The sequence below is a fragment of the Nasonia vitripennis genome (assembly GCF_009193385.2).
Source record: "Nasonia vitripennis strain AsymCx chromosome 4 unlocalized genomic scaffold, Nvit_psr_1.1 chr4_random0003, whole genome shotgun sequence".
NCBI lineage: Eukaryota > Metazoa > Arthropoda > Insecta > Hymenoptera > Pteromalidae > Nasonia > Nasonia vitripennis.
In genome coordinates this window covers 5,158,813-5,180,754 of record NW_022279638.1, presented here as the reverse complement: position 1 = coordinate 5,180,754, position 21,942 = coordinate 5,158,813, and the positions used below count along the sequence as shown (strand labels likewise).

Sequence of the window (21,942 nt, the reverse complement as noted above, 5' to 3'; positions counted from 1 at the left end):
GAGCAACGTGGAAACTCAACATTTACATCAACGTGGAAGATTTTATGCAGTCATTCAGGGCAAGAAGTTCGTACAAAGACGTATTTCAAACCTGTAAAACAATAATGGAAGAAAGGAAATGCCGACACGCTTTAGCCATCGACCTACTAGAAATAAAAGAGCAAGAGTTAATAAATATCCAAGAAACAATAAGAGAGACAATAGCAAGTCTAGGACACATCCAATATCCAACAGCGAGACATCCACGAAGCATTAGAGCAAAAAGACTAGTGCCACTAGGCATAATAGGAAGTATAAGCAATAGTTTGTTTGGACTAGTGACCGACGACGAAGTGGAGAATATAAACAGAAATATAGACCAGCTCTTCGTAGACCAAACCAAAATAGTGCATCTAATAGACAACAATTCTCACATAATATCAACAAAATTCGAGGAGCTATACAACATAACCAGCAATCATTAAAAAGTGCTACAAGGATTTGAAAGAGAGTTAACAAAAACAATCAAAAGTGTGCTACGAGAAAAGGAAGAAATGAATTACCAAGTCGAAATAATGATATACGTAAAACGATTGGAATCAACATTAGACCACGTCATCAAAAGCAACGAGAAACTATTAACAATTTTACAAAAGCTAAAAGAAGGAAAAATGCATCCAGAACTCATGAAACAAAATGTACTTCATCAAATGAACATGGATGTAAAAAGAGTGAGTCGAGACTTAGAATTCCCAATACGACCAGAGGACATGAGGGCAGAAGAACTAGCCAAAATATCGAATATCGATGCCATACACCAAAACGATCAAACGCTAGCCGTGCTGCATCTACCACTAGTAGACCGAATGCCGTACCAATTATACAGAATGCACCCAATCAAAGTGCCACAGAACATGAAAAACAAAACAATAGGGCAAGCTTTTATAAAACCGTCCCATGAATGCATAGCTATCAGTTACGACCATACAAGATATATTAAATTCAATGAAGAACAGAGACAAACATGCATCACGACACACTATGCAGATATATGCCCGATCCTAGGAGCACTCAGGAACGTACCCGAATCCAGGAACTGTGAGATAACATTACTCCTAAATCCCAGCCAGAAAGCAATCAACCACTGCGATATACGCTACAGGATGAACATACAGACCCAATGGACGTATTTAGAATATGATAAATCATGGCTTTATTCCACGGTTGAACCAGAAACATTAAATATTATATGCCAAAACAAACACAAAACCAAAATAACAATAAAAGAGGCAGGAATTGTGCACGTAGCTCCTACATGCATAGCAACGACTACAGAAGCCACAATAACTGGAGAGATAACCAGAAACACAGAATACACTTATTTATACAAACCAGATATAAACCTCAAAATAACAGACATTTACCCGTCCCTAAATAAAGAAAACAATGACATAGAATTTCATAGTTTAGAAACAACAAAGATATTAACACCCAATACAGCTAATAATGATGGAAAATCGTTACACGAAATAATGAGTCAGTTAGAAGAGATAAGCGAACACAAAAGACAGAATTATAAAAATGACACAACACTATACGGAAGTGTGACTATTCAGATAACAATCATAGCAATAATAGTAGTAATAATCATAAAAATGAAATGCTCGGCAAATGTCAATGTCTCAACAAAAAACACGCCCACCCCCCACCCAAAAGAAATGACAAGAGACGAAAACTCATCTCAAATGATGAAGAATTCGAACAATACCACACACTTCTTAAGAAGAAAGTGACCCGATATACAAGTCAACCTTTGCAGAGCCAAGAAGACTCCCACGCATTGCACAAGGAAACAGCATCACAAAGTTCCACGAAAAATGCAAGAGAATGATAGAAGCATAAATATACAGCTTGCACGACGTAACTTGCAAAAAACAAGCAAATGGTCTCAAGAACAAACCGATGAAGCCCCTCTAGACAAACTACAACCTTTAAAAAAACCATATTGGAGCTGAAAGAAAAAATAGCCAGGCTGGAGAGCCAAAAACAAAACAGAGAAGAAAATCCTGTTATCAGCAACTCAGTACAAAATGCCAGAGTAAATGCTCAGAATCAACATAAATCCGAAACACCCGAGGCCCTCAAAGTAATACATGATGACCTAAATGATAATGACATGATTATAGATTAGAAAAGTAAGCAATCAGACAGGACCAATTAACAAGTGTGAATGAGAGAATGAATGATTGACCACAATATGACCCATGAATACCCCACTCAATGAAAATGTTTAAAATTTTTTTCCTCTTCTACGAATTTGCATATATTCTTTAACAGACATGGACCAAATCTTCAAGACCATAATCGAGTCAATCGAGTTTGATGAGAACTCAAAACACGTCACCATCCGTTTTGGCCCATCAGGGAAACTACCTGTTGTTATGACATTACTGAATAAATACGGATCGAACAATACTAAGAGCTTCAGAATTACCAATCAAAGGACTGACAATGCCACAGCCATATTAACAAAAACGTACAGGACAAGTACAGGTACGACACAACTACTACGCGATTACGAACTGAACAGACAGACAGACCAAGAAACAAACATTGTAGAAACTAATAAACCGACAAACAACCTAGAGACAGACAACAACACCGACACTTCCAAAAATTCTACTGACTCAAACGCCACTGACAGCACTGACAGTTCTGAGAACTCTGATGACACCGACTCTACGGACAACAGTGACGATCCAGACAATAACGACATTAACAATGATGACAGAATTGCTACAAACGAGAACACTGACAGCAATGACAATAACGACGCCCAAAGACCTGCCAACAATGACGATATCGAAGCTTGCACTATTAATGAACCAAACATAGCACTACGCCATACATATAACCCGCAAGACATTGTACAGCTACTCAAAATAAATTTGACAGACGCTTACACAGTGACAGCCACATATATAGGTACGACAATAGACGCAGAAGCGTTATTTAGACAACATGGGCCCTGCAACACCGAACACCACGCAACGAAAGACAAGGACATCAAAGCCATAATAATTAGATACCAAATGAAAAATCATGCGCTTAAAGTAATCAACAAATACAAAGAACACATACAACAAACAAACGATGACATACAAAGACCAACGACAGAACAACAAACCAATAAGGAGAAAACAATAGAATACGTACAAACACCAAATACTATATGTGTACGAGTACCCGGACATACGACAAGACAAAATTTAACAGAGACATTCCAACAATTCGGAAACATCATAGACGTAAGACACTTAGAGCCTAAAGACGGACAAAATGGACGATACACTACGTTCATCCAATTTGAAAACCAGGACAGCGCAGACAAGGCTGTGGAAAAGACACAAATGACGCACTCGACAAGACTAGCTTACAACAAAGTATACACATCAACACAATCCACTGCACAGCAAAAGACAGAAAAAGAACAAAACACAACACAACAGAAACAAAAATCAACAAATTGGTCTTCTGACTCCGGCAACAACACAAAATTATACATACTAGCACCACCAGACATCACAAAACAGCAATTAGAAACAGATTTTACAGTGTTTGGAGAGACAGTGAGCATTGAACTGACGGACAGTACGACAAAAAGAAAAGTAGGGTACATAACATATACAAACAAAGTTGACGCAATAGACGCCAAATTAAACGGACCACAGAAATACATAGTGAAGTGGAAATGGACGCCAAGAACAGACAAAACGATGATTCATTTCCTATGCGGAGACCAAATACCGAAACAAAGCTTCGACAACCATATACAGAACTGCAACATGCCTCACTTAAGACAGAGAATACTAAATGAAAAGTCAACATCAACGACCAAAACACAAGAGGACCCAAGACAGACAACATCGATACCACAACCGAGCACGAGTGAACAGGCAAAAGAGCAAGCAACAACTCGCTCAACAACATCCAACACGACAACACCAGTGTCAGTGCATAAGGTATTACACTTAGACTACACGTCATCCAGCGACGAGGATCCCATAGAAAGGGAGATAGCCAGACAGCACGCCAGACGCCGAATACAAGAGAGACAACAACGGGCAGAGCAACCGAGACGACAACATACAGAGACCCAAAGACCGACAAGAGCCAGTACCGCAGCAGAAGAACAAATTAGGAAGGAAATGGAGAAGATAGATTTCAATAATATATTAGACACTAGTTTTTAAGAGACGACACTGCGACGTTAGCTTTAAGTTAGATGTAAGTAGTTCACATAAAAAAAAAACCAAGTTGCCATCATTGTTTTGCGTCAAAATAAAATATACCAGTAGAACCACATACCTTTTTTTCTTAAAATAGACCCTTACCAAAAACAATATAATATACAATAATATAAATATTAGAGAATAAGCAATAACAAAATGAATTATTTATTAAGTTATACTAACAAAATGAAATATAAAATTAGTAAATAAGTGATTAGCGATAAGCGAACACATAACAAGAAGTAATCCACATAAAAATATTAGTAGCAGGTTATAACAGAAATAAAGCGATACGTATTACTAACAATAACACATAAGTTAGATTCAAAAATAAGTCTAGATTATACGCGACCATCCTTGACAGTTTGTGTGACCGCGGAGCAAAGCCATAACCAAGCTTACAAGGTAAGAGAAAGAAAAACAAAGAAACAATCCACCCAAACCAATATCATCATCCTGAAACAAGCTAAAAGTTGACAAGCCTAATATAAAAAAAAGAGAAAGAAATCTTGCCTATTGCTTACCAATAGCTTCCAAAATATATATTTTTTTTTGAGAAAAGCCGACCTAACCCATGCATAAACTTGAATGTTCTGAACATTCAAGGAAAAAGCAACGTCATTGCTTCATCGAATGAACACCGCAGAGCTTGTTCAAGGGATCCAATTGTGGTCCAAGAATAAACGACGCATGGCCATACCAATAATTCAAAGCATAGGCACAATTCAATATCTGCAGGTTAGAGCAGATACAAAAAATTAAAAAGCTTGATCCTACCCTAAATCCACAATTTTCCAAATAGCACCTTACACCATCAAAAATAAGAGAAAAACGTCTAAATTTGGCTCGCCAGCGTGTCACCCTTGTCAGACCACTCACCCTTAAGTATAGTCGTTTGTCGAGGGCGACAAACGTTTGAAGGGGGGGGAGGATGTTAAGTGACGAAGTTACTGGATGAATATTCAGAAACATTACATTAAATGAAACAAAGACAGCAGGAAAAATCCAGAAACTTCGACGCTTAACGAGCGCAAGAAGTAACCCTAAACCAAAACAAACTTCTCCTCCCTCGGCTGAAAGCGCGCGTGCACAGTCGACGCTGCAGTTAGCCGTTGACCGTACTTAGGCCCATAAGGCCTAATGAGTAAGAAAGAGAGCGCGGATAAACTGAAGTGCGAAGGAGAAGTAAACACCCAGCGTGGGAGAAAGCCATGACGCTTTCTTCAAGCTTCGCCTCCCCCGATTATTCATTCCTGTGTGTGCGATCCAAGAGTAAGGACGTTATTGAAGAGTTTGATTTTATAGTTATATTTCTGAGTTTTGAAGTTGGAGTTTTTAAGTCTTAATTGTGTCTTATTCCATTTGAAAGTTATTTGAAGTCTCCAGAAACAAATAAAGGAATTTTTGAATTAATTGAGTCTAAAAGATTGTTTGATTTGAGAGTTTTGATCGTCAACCTTTGGGTCATCCCCGTCAACAAACACAAGTAAGTCGTTCTCATTAATAATTTAATTTTCCTTGGTGTTTTATTATCACACAAACAGTTTCGACGCGACAATCAGTGCGAAGTACTGATCTCCCCTGTATGGGAGAGTAAGCTATCATCCGCATAATCACACAACGTTACTTTGTTAGTTCGGTAAATTTATTACTACCCTAACAAAATATTTAAATCAAAGTTTAGATTATTATTCTCATTTATTAAATTTTTATTCCAAGTATATTTAAAATAATATTATTTTGTATACTGTTGTAGTCCAGAATCTTTCTCTATAGTTTAGTTTTGTTTCATATTCTACAAAATTTATTAGCTGTTACTTTCCACATGGTATTTTTAATGACAGAAAAATTAGTTTGAAGCAGACACAATTAAATTTTAAGCTGATATAGCTTTTGTATACTTGTCCATGATTAATTGAAGCATCTAAAATATTTATAATGTCTGAGTCTACTGCAAAGCATTCTTTTCCAACAGTTCATGTTGAGAGATGTATTAATCCATTTAATATTAATGGACATAGAGGTAAAGGTCTTCGCAAAGTTTCAAAAAAATTTTTGTTAGATGATTCAGATATACTTGAAACAGCTATGATTTGTTCATCTTGTAGAAAGTCGTACTCTTCTATAAATTTTAATTTATCGAATAACTCTCTAAATGAGCCGAGTAAGGAAGAAAATAAAAGACCACAAAATAAGAGAATTCGTCAGTCGAGAGAAGCTCAACTAGAACAAATGTTGGATGGTCTGAACAGTAAGTTATCTTCTTTACCTCCAAATGATCCATTGATAGTTTCTATTTTGACAATAGCACCTGAATGCTGGACATTACGCGATATTGAATAAGAGTTTAATGTCTCTTTATGAATTGCAAAAAAGGCGAGAGATTTGAAAGATGAATTCGGTATCTTAGCGATTCCTGATCCAGAAAAGGGAAAAGTTTACCTGAAATTACAATTAAAGAGGTAAACAAATTTTATGAATCTGGTATTAACAGTCGAGTTATACCGAATAAGAAAGATGTAGTTAAAATTAACGAAAATGTTGAAACTCACTATGTTCTAAAAAGATTGCTACTAGGGGATATTAAAGTATAGTATCGAACTTTTAAAGAAGAACGTCCACAGTTTCCTATCAGCTTTAGTAAATTCGCCGAACTACGTCCAAAATGGTGTGTTTTGGCTGGTGAAAGAGGCACGCATAGCGTGTCTGTATGTGTAATACACCAAAATTTCAAGGCCATGCTTGAAGCATCCAAATTGATGATTCGCACGAAGGGATCTGGTGATCCAATAAATGGTTATATCGATTGCTTTTCGTTCATCTTATGCAGAAATCAGAATCCTGCTTGTTTTTTAGGAAGTTGTCAAAAATGTGGTAATTTTTTAAGATTTGAAAAACATGTATCTTCTGTATTATACGAAAATAAGATTGAAGAATTAATTTTTAGTGTCTGGCAGTCAACAAATAAATGTACTTTAAAAAGAGAATGTCTTTCAGTGGATGATTTTACGTCTGAATTGTCTTTGAGTTTAAAAAAAACTTATACCACATCATTTCATCGCAAAAAATCAATCTAAATATATAAACGATCAGAAGAACAATTTACAAGAGAACGAAGGGCTTCTGGAGATGGATTATTCTGAAAATTTTACTTACGTCGTTCAGGATGCTCCTCAGCAATTTAATTTTATCAATGATCAGTGTACAATAAATGTTGCAGTACTATATTACAGAGAAGATAATGAAACAAGGCATTGTAGTTTTATAGCACTTTCTGAATGTACTACTCATGATACGGCCGCAGTTTATATTTTACAAGGAAAGATTATTTCTGAAATAAAGAAAAGATTCCCAAAAATAAATAAGATTAAATACGTCACAGATGGTGCAAAGCAACACTATAAAAATAGATATCGAATGATGAACTTGGTTAATCATGAGTCTGGTTTCCAAATAATAGCGGATTGGCATTTCCATGCTACTGTTCATGGAAAGGGTTCATGTGATGGAGTAGGAGCCGTGTTAAAAAGAGAAGCTACTCGTACCAGCTTGCAGGCCAAAGCTACGGAAGCGATTTTAAATTCAAAACAACTTTATGACTGGGAGAGACAAAAGTTCCAAACAATAACATTCTTTCACTATTCCAAAAAAGATTACGAAAAAACTTCAAGATCACTAAAGAAAAGATTCTCGGCTGCACCGTCTGTTACAAAAATTTTAGAAGGACATGCATTTTTAGTTTCTCCCGACAAAAAAATTACTGTGTTTAGATACTCTAATGCACCAAGTTCATTATCAATAGTACAATATTAATAATTGAATTTAAAATATTTTCAACAAAATAATATAAACTTAAAAAAATAAAAAAAAAGAAAGTAATGCGGGCTTTGTAATAAAGACAGTCCCAACCCTGTAAAACGCAGAGAGCTTTCATAGGAATCAATAAAAAAATTGCACATTATATACCATATCAGTAATCAGTTACATTATTTAAGTGCACTGAAGTAAAAGTAAAAAAATTAAATTTAGCTTCGTGATCAAATTCAGTGGACCAAAATTCATAAAAATAGCCTTCGACAATGATTTTCCTCTAGATGTAAATTTCTTAATCGCGTAAAAAAGACATTTTGGATAGTTTTTTGAGGTTAGGGACAAGCGCTTGAGGTATCGGTAAAAAAGACGGCCGGTTTCGTGTTCAGTAGCACAAAATACATAAAAATACTCTCTGTCAATAATTTTCCTCCCGTCGATCACAGGATAAACCTCTCAACTGCGTGAAAAAGAAATTTTGGGGGTGTTTTTTGAGGTTAGGGACGTACGCTTGAGGTATCGGTAAAAAATACCGTCGGATTCTTGTTCAGCAGCTCAAAATACATGAAAATAGTCGTTGCTTAGAATTTTTCTGAGCCCCTGTGATTTCTGACACCTTGATCATTTTGTAAAGTAGTAATTTTTTAAGGTTAGGGAACGCGTAGCTCTGTCTGTGAACAAAATTTTAAAAAACACCCCTCACTAATTGAAAGTAGATAAAAAATGCTAAATTTTCAATATTTTAAAAAATTTTTAGATCAAAAGGAATTTTGGACAGAGCTTTGTTACGTTTGACGTGGAACGTCCCATATATATATATATATATATATTGTGTGTGTTTGAGTGAGAAACGTTGATTTAAGCTAGTATGACATGTAATATAAAGTTTTTTTTTAATTTAGGCTAGGTGTAATGTAGAATATAGTATATTCAATATATATAGTGAGTTCGAGTGCAAAAAGTTCGTTCAAGAAAGTATGAAGTGTACGAATACCAATATAGAAGTAAATACTGTCACGGGCGCCGCGGCTTCATCTGCTTCTCAAACTTGCCTTCGTGACGCTACCGCGCCACTTGATGTAAAAAGTGATATAGTGTGAAATGTGCCACGGAATAGGTGGGTGCTCCCAGAGAGCACTTAAAGGCGCAGAAAAGAAGAAGACAGAGGTGGAGAACAAGCTCGTGTATTAGTCCCAAAAAGGGAGCTCCGTCCAGTTTGGTGGTCGCCGGTGATCTGTCCGCTCTGTCGTCGATGCGACTCGTCGGCGGCGAGCGGTCGCGCGGGTGGAGATGCATACCTCGCGAGCTCTCAGGTGGCGGCTTATCTCGCTGACGATGCGCCCGCATCGTCGGTGGTACCACCGGATGTGCCGACGGAGAGCCTGGTGCTCGTCCGTAATAAATGCTACTTTCTCTCGCTTTTTAATATATTGAAAACAAGTAAGGTTAGTTATTATATAGTTAATCAATCAATACTCTTCCCACTAGAATGCAGCGTATAATAAGGTATAGCAAACTCAGAATATGTAAGTCACAAGAAGCTCTCGATAGCACAAAGTATAACACTATACTTGGCATCGGAATACTATCACATTATTATTAAACAGACCCTAAATACAAAACCGATTGTAATTGACAAATCTAATAATTAATTAAATAGGTAAGAACAAGGAACGATCTGAATTTTATTTACATAAACTAATACAAATATATTTTATTATTAAAATATTAATTTAGAGATACATACCTGTGGTTGACAGGCAATATGACTGCGTGCATCGCCGCAAAAGTATCGAGTTATGTCGTTATGTCGGAAACTTTTGACTTATTTAGACTGCGGTTCTTGCCCGCGAAATACGGTAAGACTGATTGCAAGGCAATCGGCCCACCATTTTTCTTACCATCCTTAATCACCATGATTTGTAAAAAGTTTCGCATCGAGTTAAAACGATTTTAAAAAAAATTAAATCTTAAATATCTCAAAATCGAATAGAGCTAATGGGCAGCCTAGAGCAAGAGATCAAGACACCATGAAAATCTGCCTAAATCCAATTTTAAATATGGTTTATGCCTTTTTCTTGAGTTATCGTGGTGTATCGTTTTTCAGTAATTTTTTTCTAACGAAATAATTAGTAAAGTAACTTGATAATTAGTCACTAAGTAATTCTTATCATTCTTCACCACTATGATTTTTTTCAAAAATGTCCATAGAGTATTTATCGAGTTACAACGTTTAAAAAAAAAATTCAAAAAAATTAATTCTCAAATATCTCAAAATCGAATGGAGCTAAGAAGTAGCCCAAAGAAAGGGATCAAGGCACCAAGGAAATCTATCTAAATCTACATTTTGAATATGATTCATGCCTTTTTTCTTGAGTTATCGTTGGGAAGAGCTTTTCAGTAATTAAGATTATTCTCGGGAAATAATTGATGAAATAACTTGATATTTATACACCAAGTAGTTCTCATTATTCTTAATTACTTTTCATCGTATAATAAAAGAAAGATGACCGATAATCTGAATTTTCCACGGTAAAAAGATAGGTCATTTTATTATCTTTCAGGTACGTATTCAGTAATTTACTTTTATGCACTTTTTCAATAACTTTATTAGAAAAAACTGAAATCTCATAACTAAAAAATCGCTATAAAAAAACGCGTCTACAAAATAAAAAACGAACTTTTTTCCCATTATACTATAGTGAAAACGAAAAGAATGAGCCTTGGTGGGTTGAAATCCACAAAGTAGAAGCTGAGATACAGTGGTATATGAACGTTCACACACACACACACACACACACACACACACACACACACACACACACACGCACGCACGCACGAACATTTTCCAAAAACTATATTTTGACTAAAAATACATCAAAACACATTTTTAACATGTTTTTAGACAAACTCAAAAAATCACTATTATAATGCTTCCTCTAGGAGAAAGCAAAATTACGATAATAGAAAACGATAATATCTAATTGCTGTAATAATTTTAAATTATTTAAACGACTTGTTTTTAAGCTAAAAATCGAAAACTAAAAAAATTTAGTTTTCGATGTCGTACGATTACAGGAGTAGAAAGGCTTTAATTAAGTTACAATTTTAGAAAAATATTTATCTTTTGTTCACCTCGGATAGATTCTTTTTGCAGCTTATGAAACCGCTTAGTTTAAAAGATATAAGGATTGAAATTTTTTGTCTCTCACCCTATATTTTTATAACACGCTATCTAAAGCTCAGGATGTTTCAAGAACATTTATGGTTTTATAAGGTAGAAAATGTTCGTGCAGATGGCTTTCGTGTGTATATATATGTACGTATACTGTCATAATTCTGGAACCACGCGACCGATTGTAATAAAATTGGACATGCATATATTTTTACTGATTTTGAATTTGGCTACATTTTATTTCACGATTCTAACCATTGTATGACCATTTCATGGTCATTTTATGTCCATTTTTCGATTTTTTGAAAAACTACTTTTGCTTTTTTTTCAAACTAAATAGCCAAGAGTTATAAAAAGATTATGATGATGGAAGATAGATAAATTCTATTTCCTGTTAAAATGTTAAGCCATTTTGACAAAAGACAGCACATACAAGCGCGTAAACGACGCTAACGCACATACACACACCATACGACACGCGCTCTACGAGACGCATGCCGAGGCAACAGGAGTCGCCCGCGAAGGGCCAGGAAAGGGGAGCCAAAACGCGTGGCAGCGAAACCGAGCCTGGACACTCTTTGGACAGCTGCGATAGCGGCAAAAAGCGCCCGACGCTCTCGACAAGGAGAGCAGCGAACGGAGCGGGACTTCGATACGGCGATCCCGATCAACTCGGAACAACGTGCAGCCGACATCGAGCGACGCAGCGGATACCGATAGCGCATCGAATGTATTGTAAGTGTCGCCACGCATATCTCTCTCTCTCTCTCTCTCTGGGGGATTTTCTATCATTAGGCAGGAACGAAATGTAAACGGAGGTGGCGTCGCCTTGTTTGTACGCAATGGATTAAAAATTACAAAGCTTGTTTCATCTGATACTATGGGTCTAGGATAACCTGGAATCCCAGAGTACCCTTTTTGCAGCGTACAAAGGGGCGACTAACCTCCGGTACTACTCGGAGGTATTTACAGACCCCCGAAAATTCCGATGCTAAAGGACTCAGACCTTTTTCATGTATTGCGGGACTTATGCGGCGAATTTAGTCATAAGATCATAATGGGTGATCTGAACTCGGATTTTCTATCTGACTCAGACGACGCTGCTACTATCAAGCGTCTGTCCGAAGAGTTATCTCTTCAGATCATCTGGCATGGTCCCACACATCATACCTCATCGTCTCACACGTGAATTGACCTTATCATGACCGACGAAAACGACACGATCTTGGATTCTAAGAATGAGTGGTTGCCTAGTTTCGACAAGCATTGTATCATAGATGTCTCGCTAGACATCTACGCTCCCACTCCCGCGAGTGACTCTTTCTCTTACCGGTATTACAAGTGCATAGACATAACTAGTCTTGTCGACCTCTTGTCTTTTTGTGACTGGACAGCCATGAATTCCATCGAAACCGATCTGGAGGGCGCTTTATGCGTTCTTAACAATAATATAAAATTAGCAATTGACGAATTAGCGCCTTTGAAAACGGTTTGCTCACGTAGGAAATATGCTCCTTGGTCTGGACTAAAGCTGAGGCTCCTCATCGATAAACGCAATGCTACACTCAGGCGTTATGAGCGCACGGGGAGAGCGGAGCTTTTCGATGAGGACCTTCGAGTCACCAACGAGGTCGACATGCCTTCTGCTCAAGAGCGTGAGTCCTTCCTTCGCCAACAACTGTCGGACGCCCTTGATGAAAATAGAAATATCTAGAAGGTATTGCGTCATCTCGGCCTCCTGCCTGGGCGTAAGGAGGAGGAGTTTTTTGGTTTTACGCCGGGGGAGCCGAACGAGCACTTCGTGGGAGTATCAGTGTCACCCCGAAAATATAGACAATGCAACGGACACGATTTTACTTGCAAGCGAGGAGGGCTTTACTTTTAGCCCTGTTAGTATGAGCGACGTCGTCCTTGCTATATCACATTTTTCCTCGCAAGCGAGGGGTGTCGATGGTATTCCATGCGGGCTGACGACGCTTTTGCTGCTGTTTGACTTCAGCAAGGCCTTTGAGACCATCTCACCTTCCAAATTACTATCTAAGCTGAGACAGCTAGGGTTCTCTAGGGCGGCTCTCCTGTGGATTAAATCATATTTACAGGGGCGATCTCAGATGGTAATTTCGAATAAAAACGGAACTTCAGAGTGGCTTAAAACCAATCTGGGAGTTCCATAGGGTTCTGTCCTGGGACCCTTGCTGTATAGCCTCTATGTCAATGACCTGCAAAATATACTCGACGGCAACACAATTAAACATCTTTTTTACGCGGATGACCTCCAGATCTACACACCAACAAAGATAATTTCCTGGACGGCGTGGCTCGACTGGCAGAAGCGGTACGGATGATTTCTGGCTGGGCAGAGAGCTCCGGTCTGCGACTTAACTCCGGCAAAATCAAGTCTATATGTTTCGGGTCCATGAAGAACGTTAACAATATTAAATCATTGAACTTGCCTGGGATTCCGTTGCCGGACGGAGTGATCGTCCCATTCAGTGAGACGGTCGTGAGTCTCGGTGTTGTATTGGATAGCAAACTTACTTGGAAACCGCAGGTGGATGCTATCGCGAAAAAAGTAAATAAAGCCCTGTATATCCTGCGGTTTATCAGTAGTTGCACCACTAGACTCTCCGTAGGAGGCTAGTTGAGAAACGTATACAACCGCACATCGACTACTTTGCGGTGACTATCCTGGATGCGTCTAACGAACAACGAATACGGATACAGAGACTGAGCAATTCGTGTGTGAGATTCATCTTCGGGGTTAAGAGGGATGAACACATCAGTCCTTACCGGAGGCGTCTAGAATGGCTTCGCACCGATTCCAGAAGGCGCTACTTTGAGGCCATTCCATTATACAGAATAATCCGGATCGGTGAACCTTCGTATCTGGCCTCATTGTTCAATAAACACAAGCCAAGACCCTCCAGTAGGGGAGTACCCCCGGAAATGAGCATCCCTACCGTGAGTACTGAAACCGGGGCTAGGGCTTTCCAGGTCTAGGGTGCTCGGTTCTGTAACTCTCTCCTTTCTACTCTGCAAAACCTGCCATCTCTTGCTTCCTTCAAGGGGGCACTACTGCGGCACCTGCTGGCCACTGAATCGTGACGACTCTGAGCCCTCTGGCGCTGCATTCTTAATTTTAATCTAGTTTTAATCTAGTCAGACTCGGCCCTTAGGCCTTAAAAATTCTTTCAGTATTACATATTTTAGATTTCAATCGTGCAATACAGATAGGTCTATGACCAAACCTTAAATGTACAGCGTAATATTAGAAAAGTTTAATGTAATAATTAAATATGACGAAATGTGATTTTATGTGATTTTATGTGACGGTATTTTTATATATTTTATTTTCTCTTTTTGTTAGACTGTATGCGACACAGTCTTATGTGATCTAAATTGTATTATTTTTTGCTTTTAGCAAATAAAGACCTCTCTCTCTCTCTCTCTCTCTCTCTCTCTCGCAAAAAGCGTATAGCGCAAACAGTGCGATTGGACGCTGTAGCTAGATTAGTTACAGTTTCGTATTCTGCATGCAATCCCTGTTTCCAACTTCTATTTCAGTTAAGCCAAACAGAGAAGCAGCTTGACGACTTTTGCGACACGCGAGCCCCTTGCGCGTTAACCCGAAGCTTGGCAGGGCTCATCTGATCAATTGCGCGCGAGAAAAGAGCGATCATGTCACAACCTTTTACATTTTAAAAATGCAAAAAATGCTTAGATTACCTACGATTTGACCCTCTGTAACTCGAAGTATATTTATAAAAAAATTCTGAAATAATTCATGAGATCCTTGGAACACTTCGGGAACATATTCCCACAGTTTCAAGACAGGACATAGACAAAAGTTAAATAGACAAAATGATCAACTACAATATAGAACTTACTAATAAATTCATTAAATATAATAGTAATATTTTCTTTACAAGAGCGGACAAGGAGAATGTCACAGCTGCTATTGATAGGGATGTATACAATAATAAAGTAGAAGAAGCATTGAATGACGCTAAGTATTACATAAAAATGAAAAATAATCCGATTAATGGTTTAAGGGGACGGATACACCTTAAGGGGATGTCGTAGCCAGAAAACGCGAATTATGGGTTCCGCCGCTCGTCACGTGATAGCTACGTCTGTTTAGTGGCGCCATCTGTCTTAAGAAGGATAAGCCGACAGATGGCACCTCAATGAAATTTTGGTATAATGCGTGGTCAAAAATTTGTGATAAATTAAAAAAAAAATGTTCTGTTATATGTATATATTATGCATACATTTTTCTTTTTTATATTATTGGGCTTTTCATCGTTTTTCTTTTTCTTTGTGAATTTTTTTTGCGTTCCTTTTCAATTCATATTTTTTTAATTTCAATGCAATAATAAACATGCACTAAAAATACATAAAATGTTATTAATTAATTGTACTACAGTATGCTATTAAAATATTCAGACTGTTACCCTTTTTTATGTTTTTCATTTTGCTTCTACTTTTTTCGTATCTTTTTTATAATTACTTTTCTACAATAAGTTATAATTCTAGAATAAGCATGCATACAACAAAAAAGCTTGCATAACAAGAAATGTAACTAAGTGCAATACATTATGCAATTAATATTTACGGTATGTTATAATTTATTCGTTTTTTTCAGTGTTGAATATTATTCTACATAACTTCTATTTTTTTCTTCTGCTTTTTTTTCTTTTCCTTTGCATAATTTCTTTGTATAATAACTTATAATTGTAGAATAAGCATGCGGACAACAGAAAAGCATGCATGACAAGAAATATAAAATGTAAGCAAGTGCAATACATCATGCAATATGATATTATGATATTATGAAATAGTATATTATAATACATTTGACCTAAGTAGAACTCTTTTGCAGAAGTGTTACTTAGGTTATGAGTATCGTTTAGAATTTTATACTATGTTATAATTTATTATTACTTTATTTTAGTTTTGGATATTATTTTATATAAATTTTATTTTTTTCATATAAATTTGAGTTATTTATATACTCATTTTTTTTTCTTATATTCAAAAACAAATGATGTTAAACATGCACTACTATAAACCAATATCAACAGGTTCAACGGTGACAATGTATATATCCATTTTTATTAGCTTTGTGAATAGCAAGAAAGTTTACATTTAAATTTACCAAACTTTAGAAACATTTCCCTGGTAGAAACGTTCGCGAACCATTCACCAACGGTTGACCAATTTTATGAAGTTTGGCCAACAGTTCCGCCAACCGTTGATCAACTGACGCGCTTATTTCGTCATGCTTTTACACTATCCATTGGTCAACGGTTATCCAATTTTAAAACTCGTACAAAAAGATATAAATTATCAATGCCTGCTCAAATAATTTATTAATATGACTCTATTATTAATTAATAAGCATTAGATCGAACAACTATTTTCTACCAGGGTTACGAATGTTTAATTAAATATTTGTCCTTCTATCTTTTTCAAGATTATAAAAATTAATGAGATTGACCTTAAAATCAATGGTTTTAATATTTTAATTATACATTGTTTTATAATTCCAATAAAATCATAACAATTTATGACATACAAACACCTTACAGGGCTGAATCTGTTAATAACATGCATTATATTAAGTTTTTTTTTTGTTTTCTGCTCTGACACCAGTATTGCATCGACTTTCACGAATTATTTTTGCATGAAATTCTAGTGAAACTTAACCATGCATTTTATATGAATAAGTTAGTAAACGTGAAACTTGCACATATTATTAAAACATAACTACATAAGGTAGCAAATAATTTTTTAGAATACTTTAATGCACGATAAAACCCCAAAAACAGTGTTCGTAATATTTACGCACATATTGCGAATGATATTTTTAAACTGAATTAGTACGATTATTAATAATGATGGAAATACCCTACATTGGAAAAAGCCTTGGAAAAGCCTGCCACACCCCTCTAAACTATGACATACTTAAAAAAATCGATTTTCTATATTAAATCCTATTACGACATTGAAGTCTTGACTGTACATGTTTATATGCATTTTCGGTGTTTTAATGTATTAATTCCAAGTAATAATAACTATCCTCTTTAAGTTATAACTCCTTGCTGCAACGGCGTGCCAATATTTTTTCATCTGAAAGTACAATAGAATACAATTAAAATTATATAAAAATTGTACAAATGATTTAAAAAAAAAAACAGTTTCTATGCTCTGAATGAATGATTGCATATCCGTATAACCTGCATGTTATAACCAATGTACCTGTAAAACATTAATTATATTAATCACATGAAATTACATTAATTATATAGAGCATATAGCTCCTGAAATTTATACACAGTGTGATCGATTATTAGACATATGGCCTTTTTTCTCAAACCTACTCCTCTACATCTACTAGACCACGATGCCAACAAATGCAAAATTGATTGTACACCTAGACAAACAGAAAATTACATTAAAAAATAGTTGTACTCACAAACAATATTAATTATCAAAGTGTCTAATAAAAACATTGATGCACTTGTAAAGCAGTACTGACAAAGTCTTGAGTGATGCTTCCTTACGGCTGCAAGATTTTGATAGCTTCATCATCGACACCTCCACTATCCGTAGTTGTACCTCAGTCCATGCCGCAGACAATTATACCATCAAATGCAGCATTTATTGTTCACCTAGACGCACAGAAAAATATATTAAAAATGTCAGACTTACAAATTAGTATTAAAACCACTTATCTCACTGGACTCATATTACTGTTTTATACTATATTCATAAGTATAGAAAGTCATAATTAGTTTGCCCATTACCTCAGTATATAATAAATGTGCTAATAAGTATCTCTGATGATACTTCAAATTGACAGTTTCTTTTATATACTTGTCTATTCATATACTGAGGTAAACGACAAAGTAATTAATTATCCCTTTCTGAACCTGAAAATACCGCAGATTTATGCCACGCTAGGACTAACACAGTCTGATGTTACGCTTACTAAATTGTTGATAATGTACAGCTGGCCTTGCAAGTGCAGCAGTTGTTGATGGTGTATTACACTATGTCCTTGATACTGGTGCAATGTTGACTCAATTTCTAAAAATATATCTGCAACTGATAAGAAATTCTGATTAGATATTATTTTTACTTATAAAATCAGTATTATCAAATACAAAACTGAATGTTGCACTAAGAATATGTAATTAGTACTTGACTGCTAACCTTATCAAATAACACAATATTAACTTTATACAGTTCTAACCTCAAAATCACAACTTTGATGTGAATTTTCGGCTCTCATGGTATAAAATATCACGTGTAACTTGTACATAAAGACTGTATTTTCAAAACTCGTTATAGCACTCTCGTTTTGAAATTACAGTCTTTCTGTACCTGTTGCATAGTATACTATAATGTATGTACAACAAGTCATTATAATATTTTGAATGTACTTACAACATTAAACACTATTACAGTTGTAGTTGAAGATCTGTTTGCTGTCAATTTATACTGCAGACTCAATTTTATATAGTTTAATAAGATAGTAAAACCAATCAGTGATCCCAAGCAATGATGCATTCAGCTCCAAAATCGTATTTAAGCGATTGCAGTAGTCAGCAACATCAACTAGCACCAACAGACAACATAAATTTAGCTTCAGGATCGTAGTGCAATGGTTTAACTACCCGAAAATACTAAACAGCACCACCAAATAGCGAGATTCCAGTTTCAAGTGAAGTGTCCAACTCTACAAACATATCACTCAATTACATACTTATTGATTTCAATGCTTAAAAAATAGCTACGGTACAAATAATAAATGCAAGAATAAATATATATATATATATATATATATATATATATATATATATATATATATATATATCTGTCGTGGATCTTGAGCAATGATGTATCTTCACGCTGACAGATTGTAACAAGTAGGTATCGCAGTACAGCAGTAGAAGCAGTACAAGCAATGATGGTCCATCCTTATCCAGACTATGCATCCAGGAAGAAGGTATCGACGCATTATAGAAGCAGTAGCAGCATGAGCAACAGTAAGAGTAGTCAAACAAGACATAACCTCCAAGCGATAACTAAAGCTTCTTATTGCTTTTGTTAAATATTTTTCCCTTTTGCAGCGCTCCTTGACAAACTGACACTAACACATCATATCATCACTATCATTCGCGTGCACCACTATTTTGATACTTTTTGTACTGCACTAAGATAAATAAAACCCGCGAGCAGTCGATCCGCGAACGAGATCAGAGTTTTTTGCATCGCGTCGTCGCTGCCATTCCACATTACGTGATTATAATAGTTATAACTCAAAAGCCGATCCGAATAATTTATCGTGGTGAGCGGAGGACGCTTTAAAATATCAAAACAAGCACACTGGCGGAGGCCGTGACTCTTGAGTGAACATGTCTCGAGCCGGCCGCTAGATACTTATACATGCGCACAATGCTGTGCGTAGCGCAGAGCAGCTGTTGAGCTCGCCCTCAAGAGCACGTGAACTGCTGCTTGACTATACACCGCTTTTATATAGTGAAAATTGACGGCTTACAATTGTATATATATATATATATATATATATATATATATATGTATATATATATGTATATATATATATATATATATATATATATATATATATACACAAATGTTTAAAAATTAGCAATTTGATTAAATTTTTTTTACATTAGTAAAAGTAGTTTTAATTAGTAAATGTATTTTGAAAATTCTAATGAAATCTTTCTAATTCATATATTTTTATGTAATTTCTAAATATTATATAATATAATACGTATACCACTAAAAAACAACCAAATACAAAACTTGTTCTAGTTAAACACATTTAAACAATGTTGACATTTATGTTTTATGGTGCTTAGATTTCGAATTTGATTTTTGATCAGTAATGGAGTCTAGACATTTATAATAGGTTCTCATAACATTCATAACTTGCTACTATTAGGGATTAAAAATGCCCATCTATCAGTGTCTGTGGGCTATGGAGGTCGAAGGGTCTACCAAGGTTTTTCTTTACCAATTTTCACCTCTTGAATCAGAATCCACAGTGTTATAAAATTATCGCTAAAGTGGTGCAATAAATAGTTATAAAAAATTTCCTGTAAAATGTTTACAAAATTCTCACCTTTCGGCTCAAAACATTTTAATTTCCTTGTAACGTACATATTATTGATGACATATGACGAAAATCGAAATGTACGCATTATATCTAGAATCTATTTTCCATGGATACCTAATACAACTGCGAAGACCCTGCCAGGATAAGAGCACGTTCCAAGCGCATTCGTTGTTCTTATCTCGGTAGACTACTTTCTCGTACTTTTAACCAAAAACTGTGGTTTTGCGGATGTAAACTTCCATAAAATTGTTATTCAAACACGAGTGCATACATGAAACGTATTATAACTTTTTTCAATTATTGATTTGTAGTATATAGCGAGAAATACTGAACAATGACCCTGCCGGGATAACAGCACACTCCAAGTGCATTCATTTTTCTCGTTGTTTGCAATTACTGTTTATTTATGAAGACTTTTCAATGCGCGTGCCCGTTCTGTATTATATCAGGCATTTGCGTCCACAAAGGTTTGTAGTGTGCAGTGCTTTGTTTTACTAATATCAACAAATGTTGAATCTGAGGGCTACACTGGGACTCCTCTCCACCTCAAACCGTATTTCCCATTGTTTGCAATAAATACAGGGTCGATTGCCTGTGTAGAAAGTAATAATTAGTTTTCTCAATGTGGAGAATTTGCACCCACAAAGGACTTATTTGTTTAGTGCTTAATTTTTTTTTATAGCATAAAATACATTTTTGATATGGTAGAAACCTACGTTTCCGACGTTTTGGGTACGACATCCCCTTAAATGGTCAAAATCAAAAAATGAAAAATTAAATTTTTTGTTTATATTTTTCCCTAATTGTTTAAAAAATGAATTAAACTATTAAATTTATTGAGGTATAATGTAAGAAACATAAAACCATGTTTATATATGCCATATTGTCAGGTATGACATTTCTTTGAATGCCAAAAATCAGAATTTCCATTTTTCAGCAACAAGTGAGTGCGCGCGCGAATTTCGACCGCTAGGCCACCATCTTGTCTCGGCGAGGCTTTGAATTCTTGGAAAAGCCCACGCGGGCGAATAACAGTTCGGCGCATACGTTGCGTTGCTGACTGTGTTCAGACAATTCGAAAATGTCTCATAACGCACAAAACTGATTCGATTTTCATAATTTTCTTTTTTCTCGAATCGCATTTTTACTCGTTAATTTTTCTCTGCCTCGGGAATGGAAAGCGAAGCTTAATCGAGATGCATCGAGTCTCAGTCACAGTACCGTCGGCAACGAGCGAGCGTGCTGGGTTGTTGCTTCATAGACTGTGCTCCACGCGAGCGACACAACGGGGCAGTCTAGCGGGACGCACACGTCTCCGCTGGTCTCAATTCAAGGCCGAAAAATTTCTTTAAGTAGACAAATTTTTTTTTATTATCAAGCATTCCTAACTAGCTTAGTGCGCAAGTCAGACAGATATTGCCCTGCAGCCGCTTGTACCTGCGAGTACACTGCAATCATTGTAATAATTATGTACATCTGGTCTGAGCTCAAGGTCAGGTTAGGTGCTGCACCTCACACACATGGGCTATAGCGAA

General features: G+C 36.1%; 1 protein-coding gene across 1 annotated transcript; it reads left to right on the top strand.

The window, feature by feature from the left end:
* The first annotated feature begins 2,318 nt into the window (after positions 1-2,318).
* Positions 2,319-4,232, top strand: LOC116417021 (bromodomain-containing protein DDB_G0280777-like). The gene has a single exon (XM_031928052.1). It carries the CDS (start codon positions 2,319-2,321, stop codon positions 4,230-4,232), a length of 1,914 nt encoding a protein of 637 aa, XP_031783912.1.
* Positions 4,233-21,942: the final 17,710 nt, after the last annotated feature.

Coding starts and splice junctions, on each gene's coding strand:
- LOC116417021 (XM_031928052.1), top strand. CDS start 2,319: ATGGACCAAATCTTCAAGACCATAATCGAGTCAATCGAGTTTGATGAG.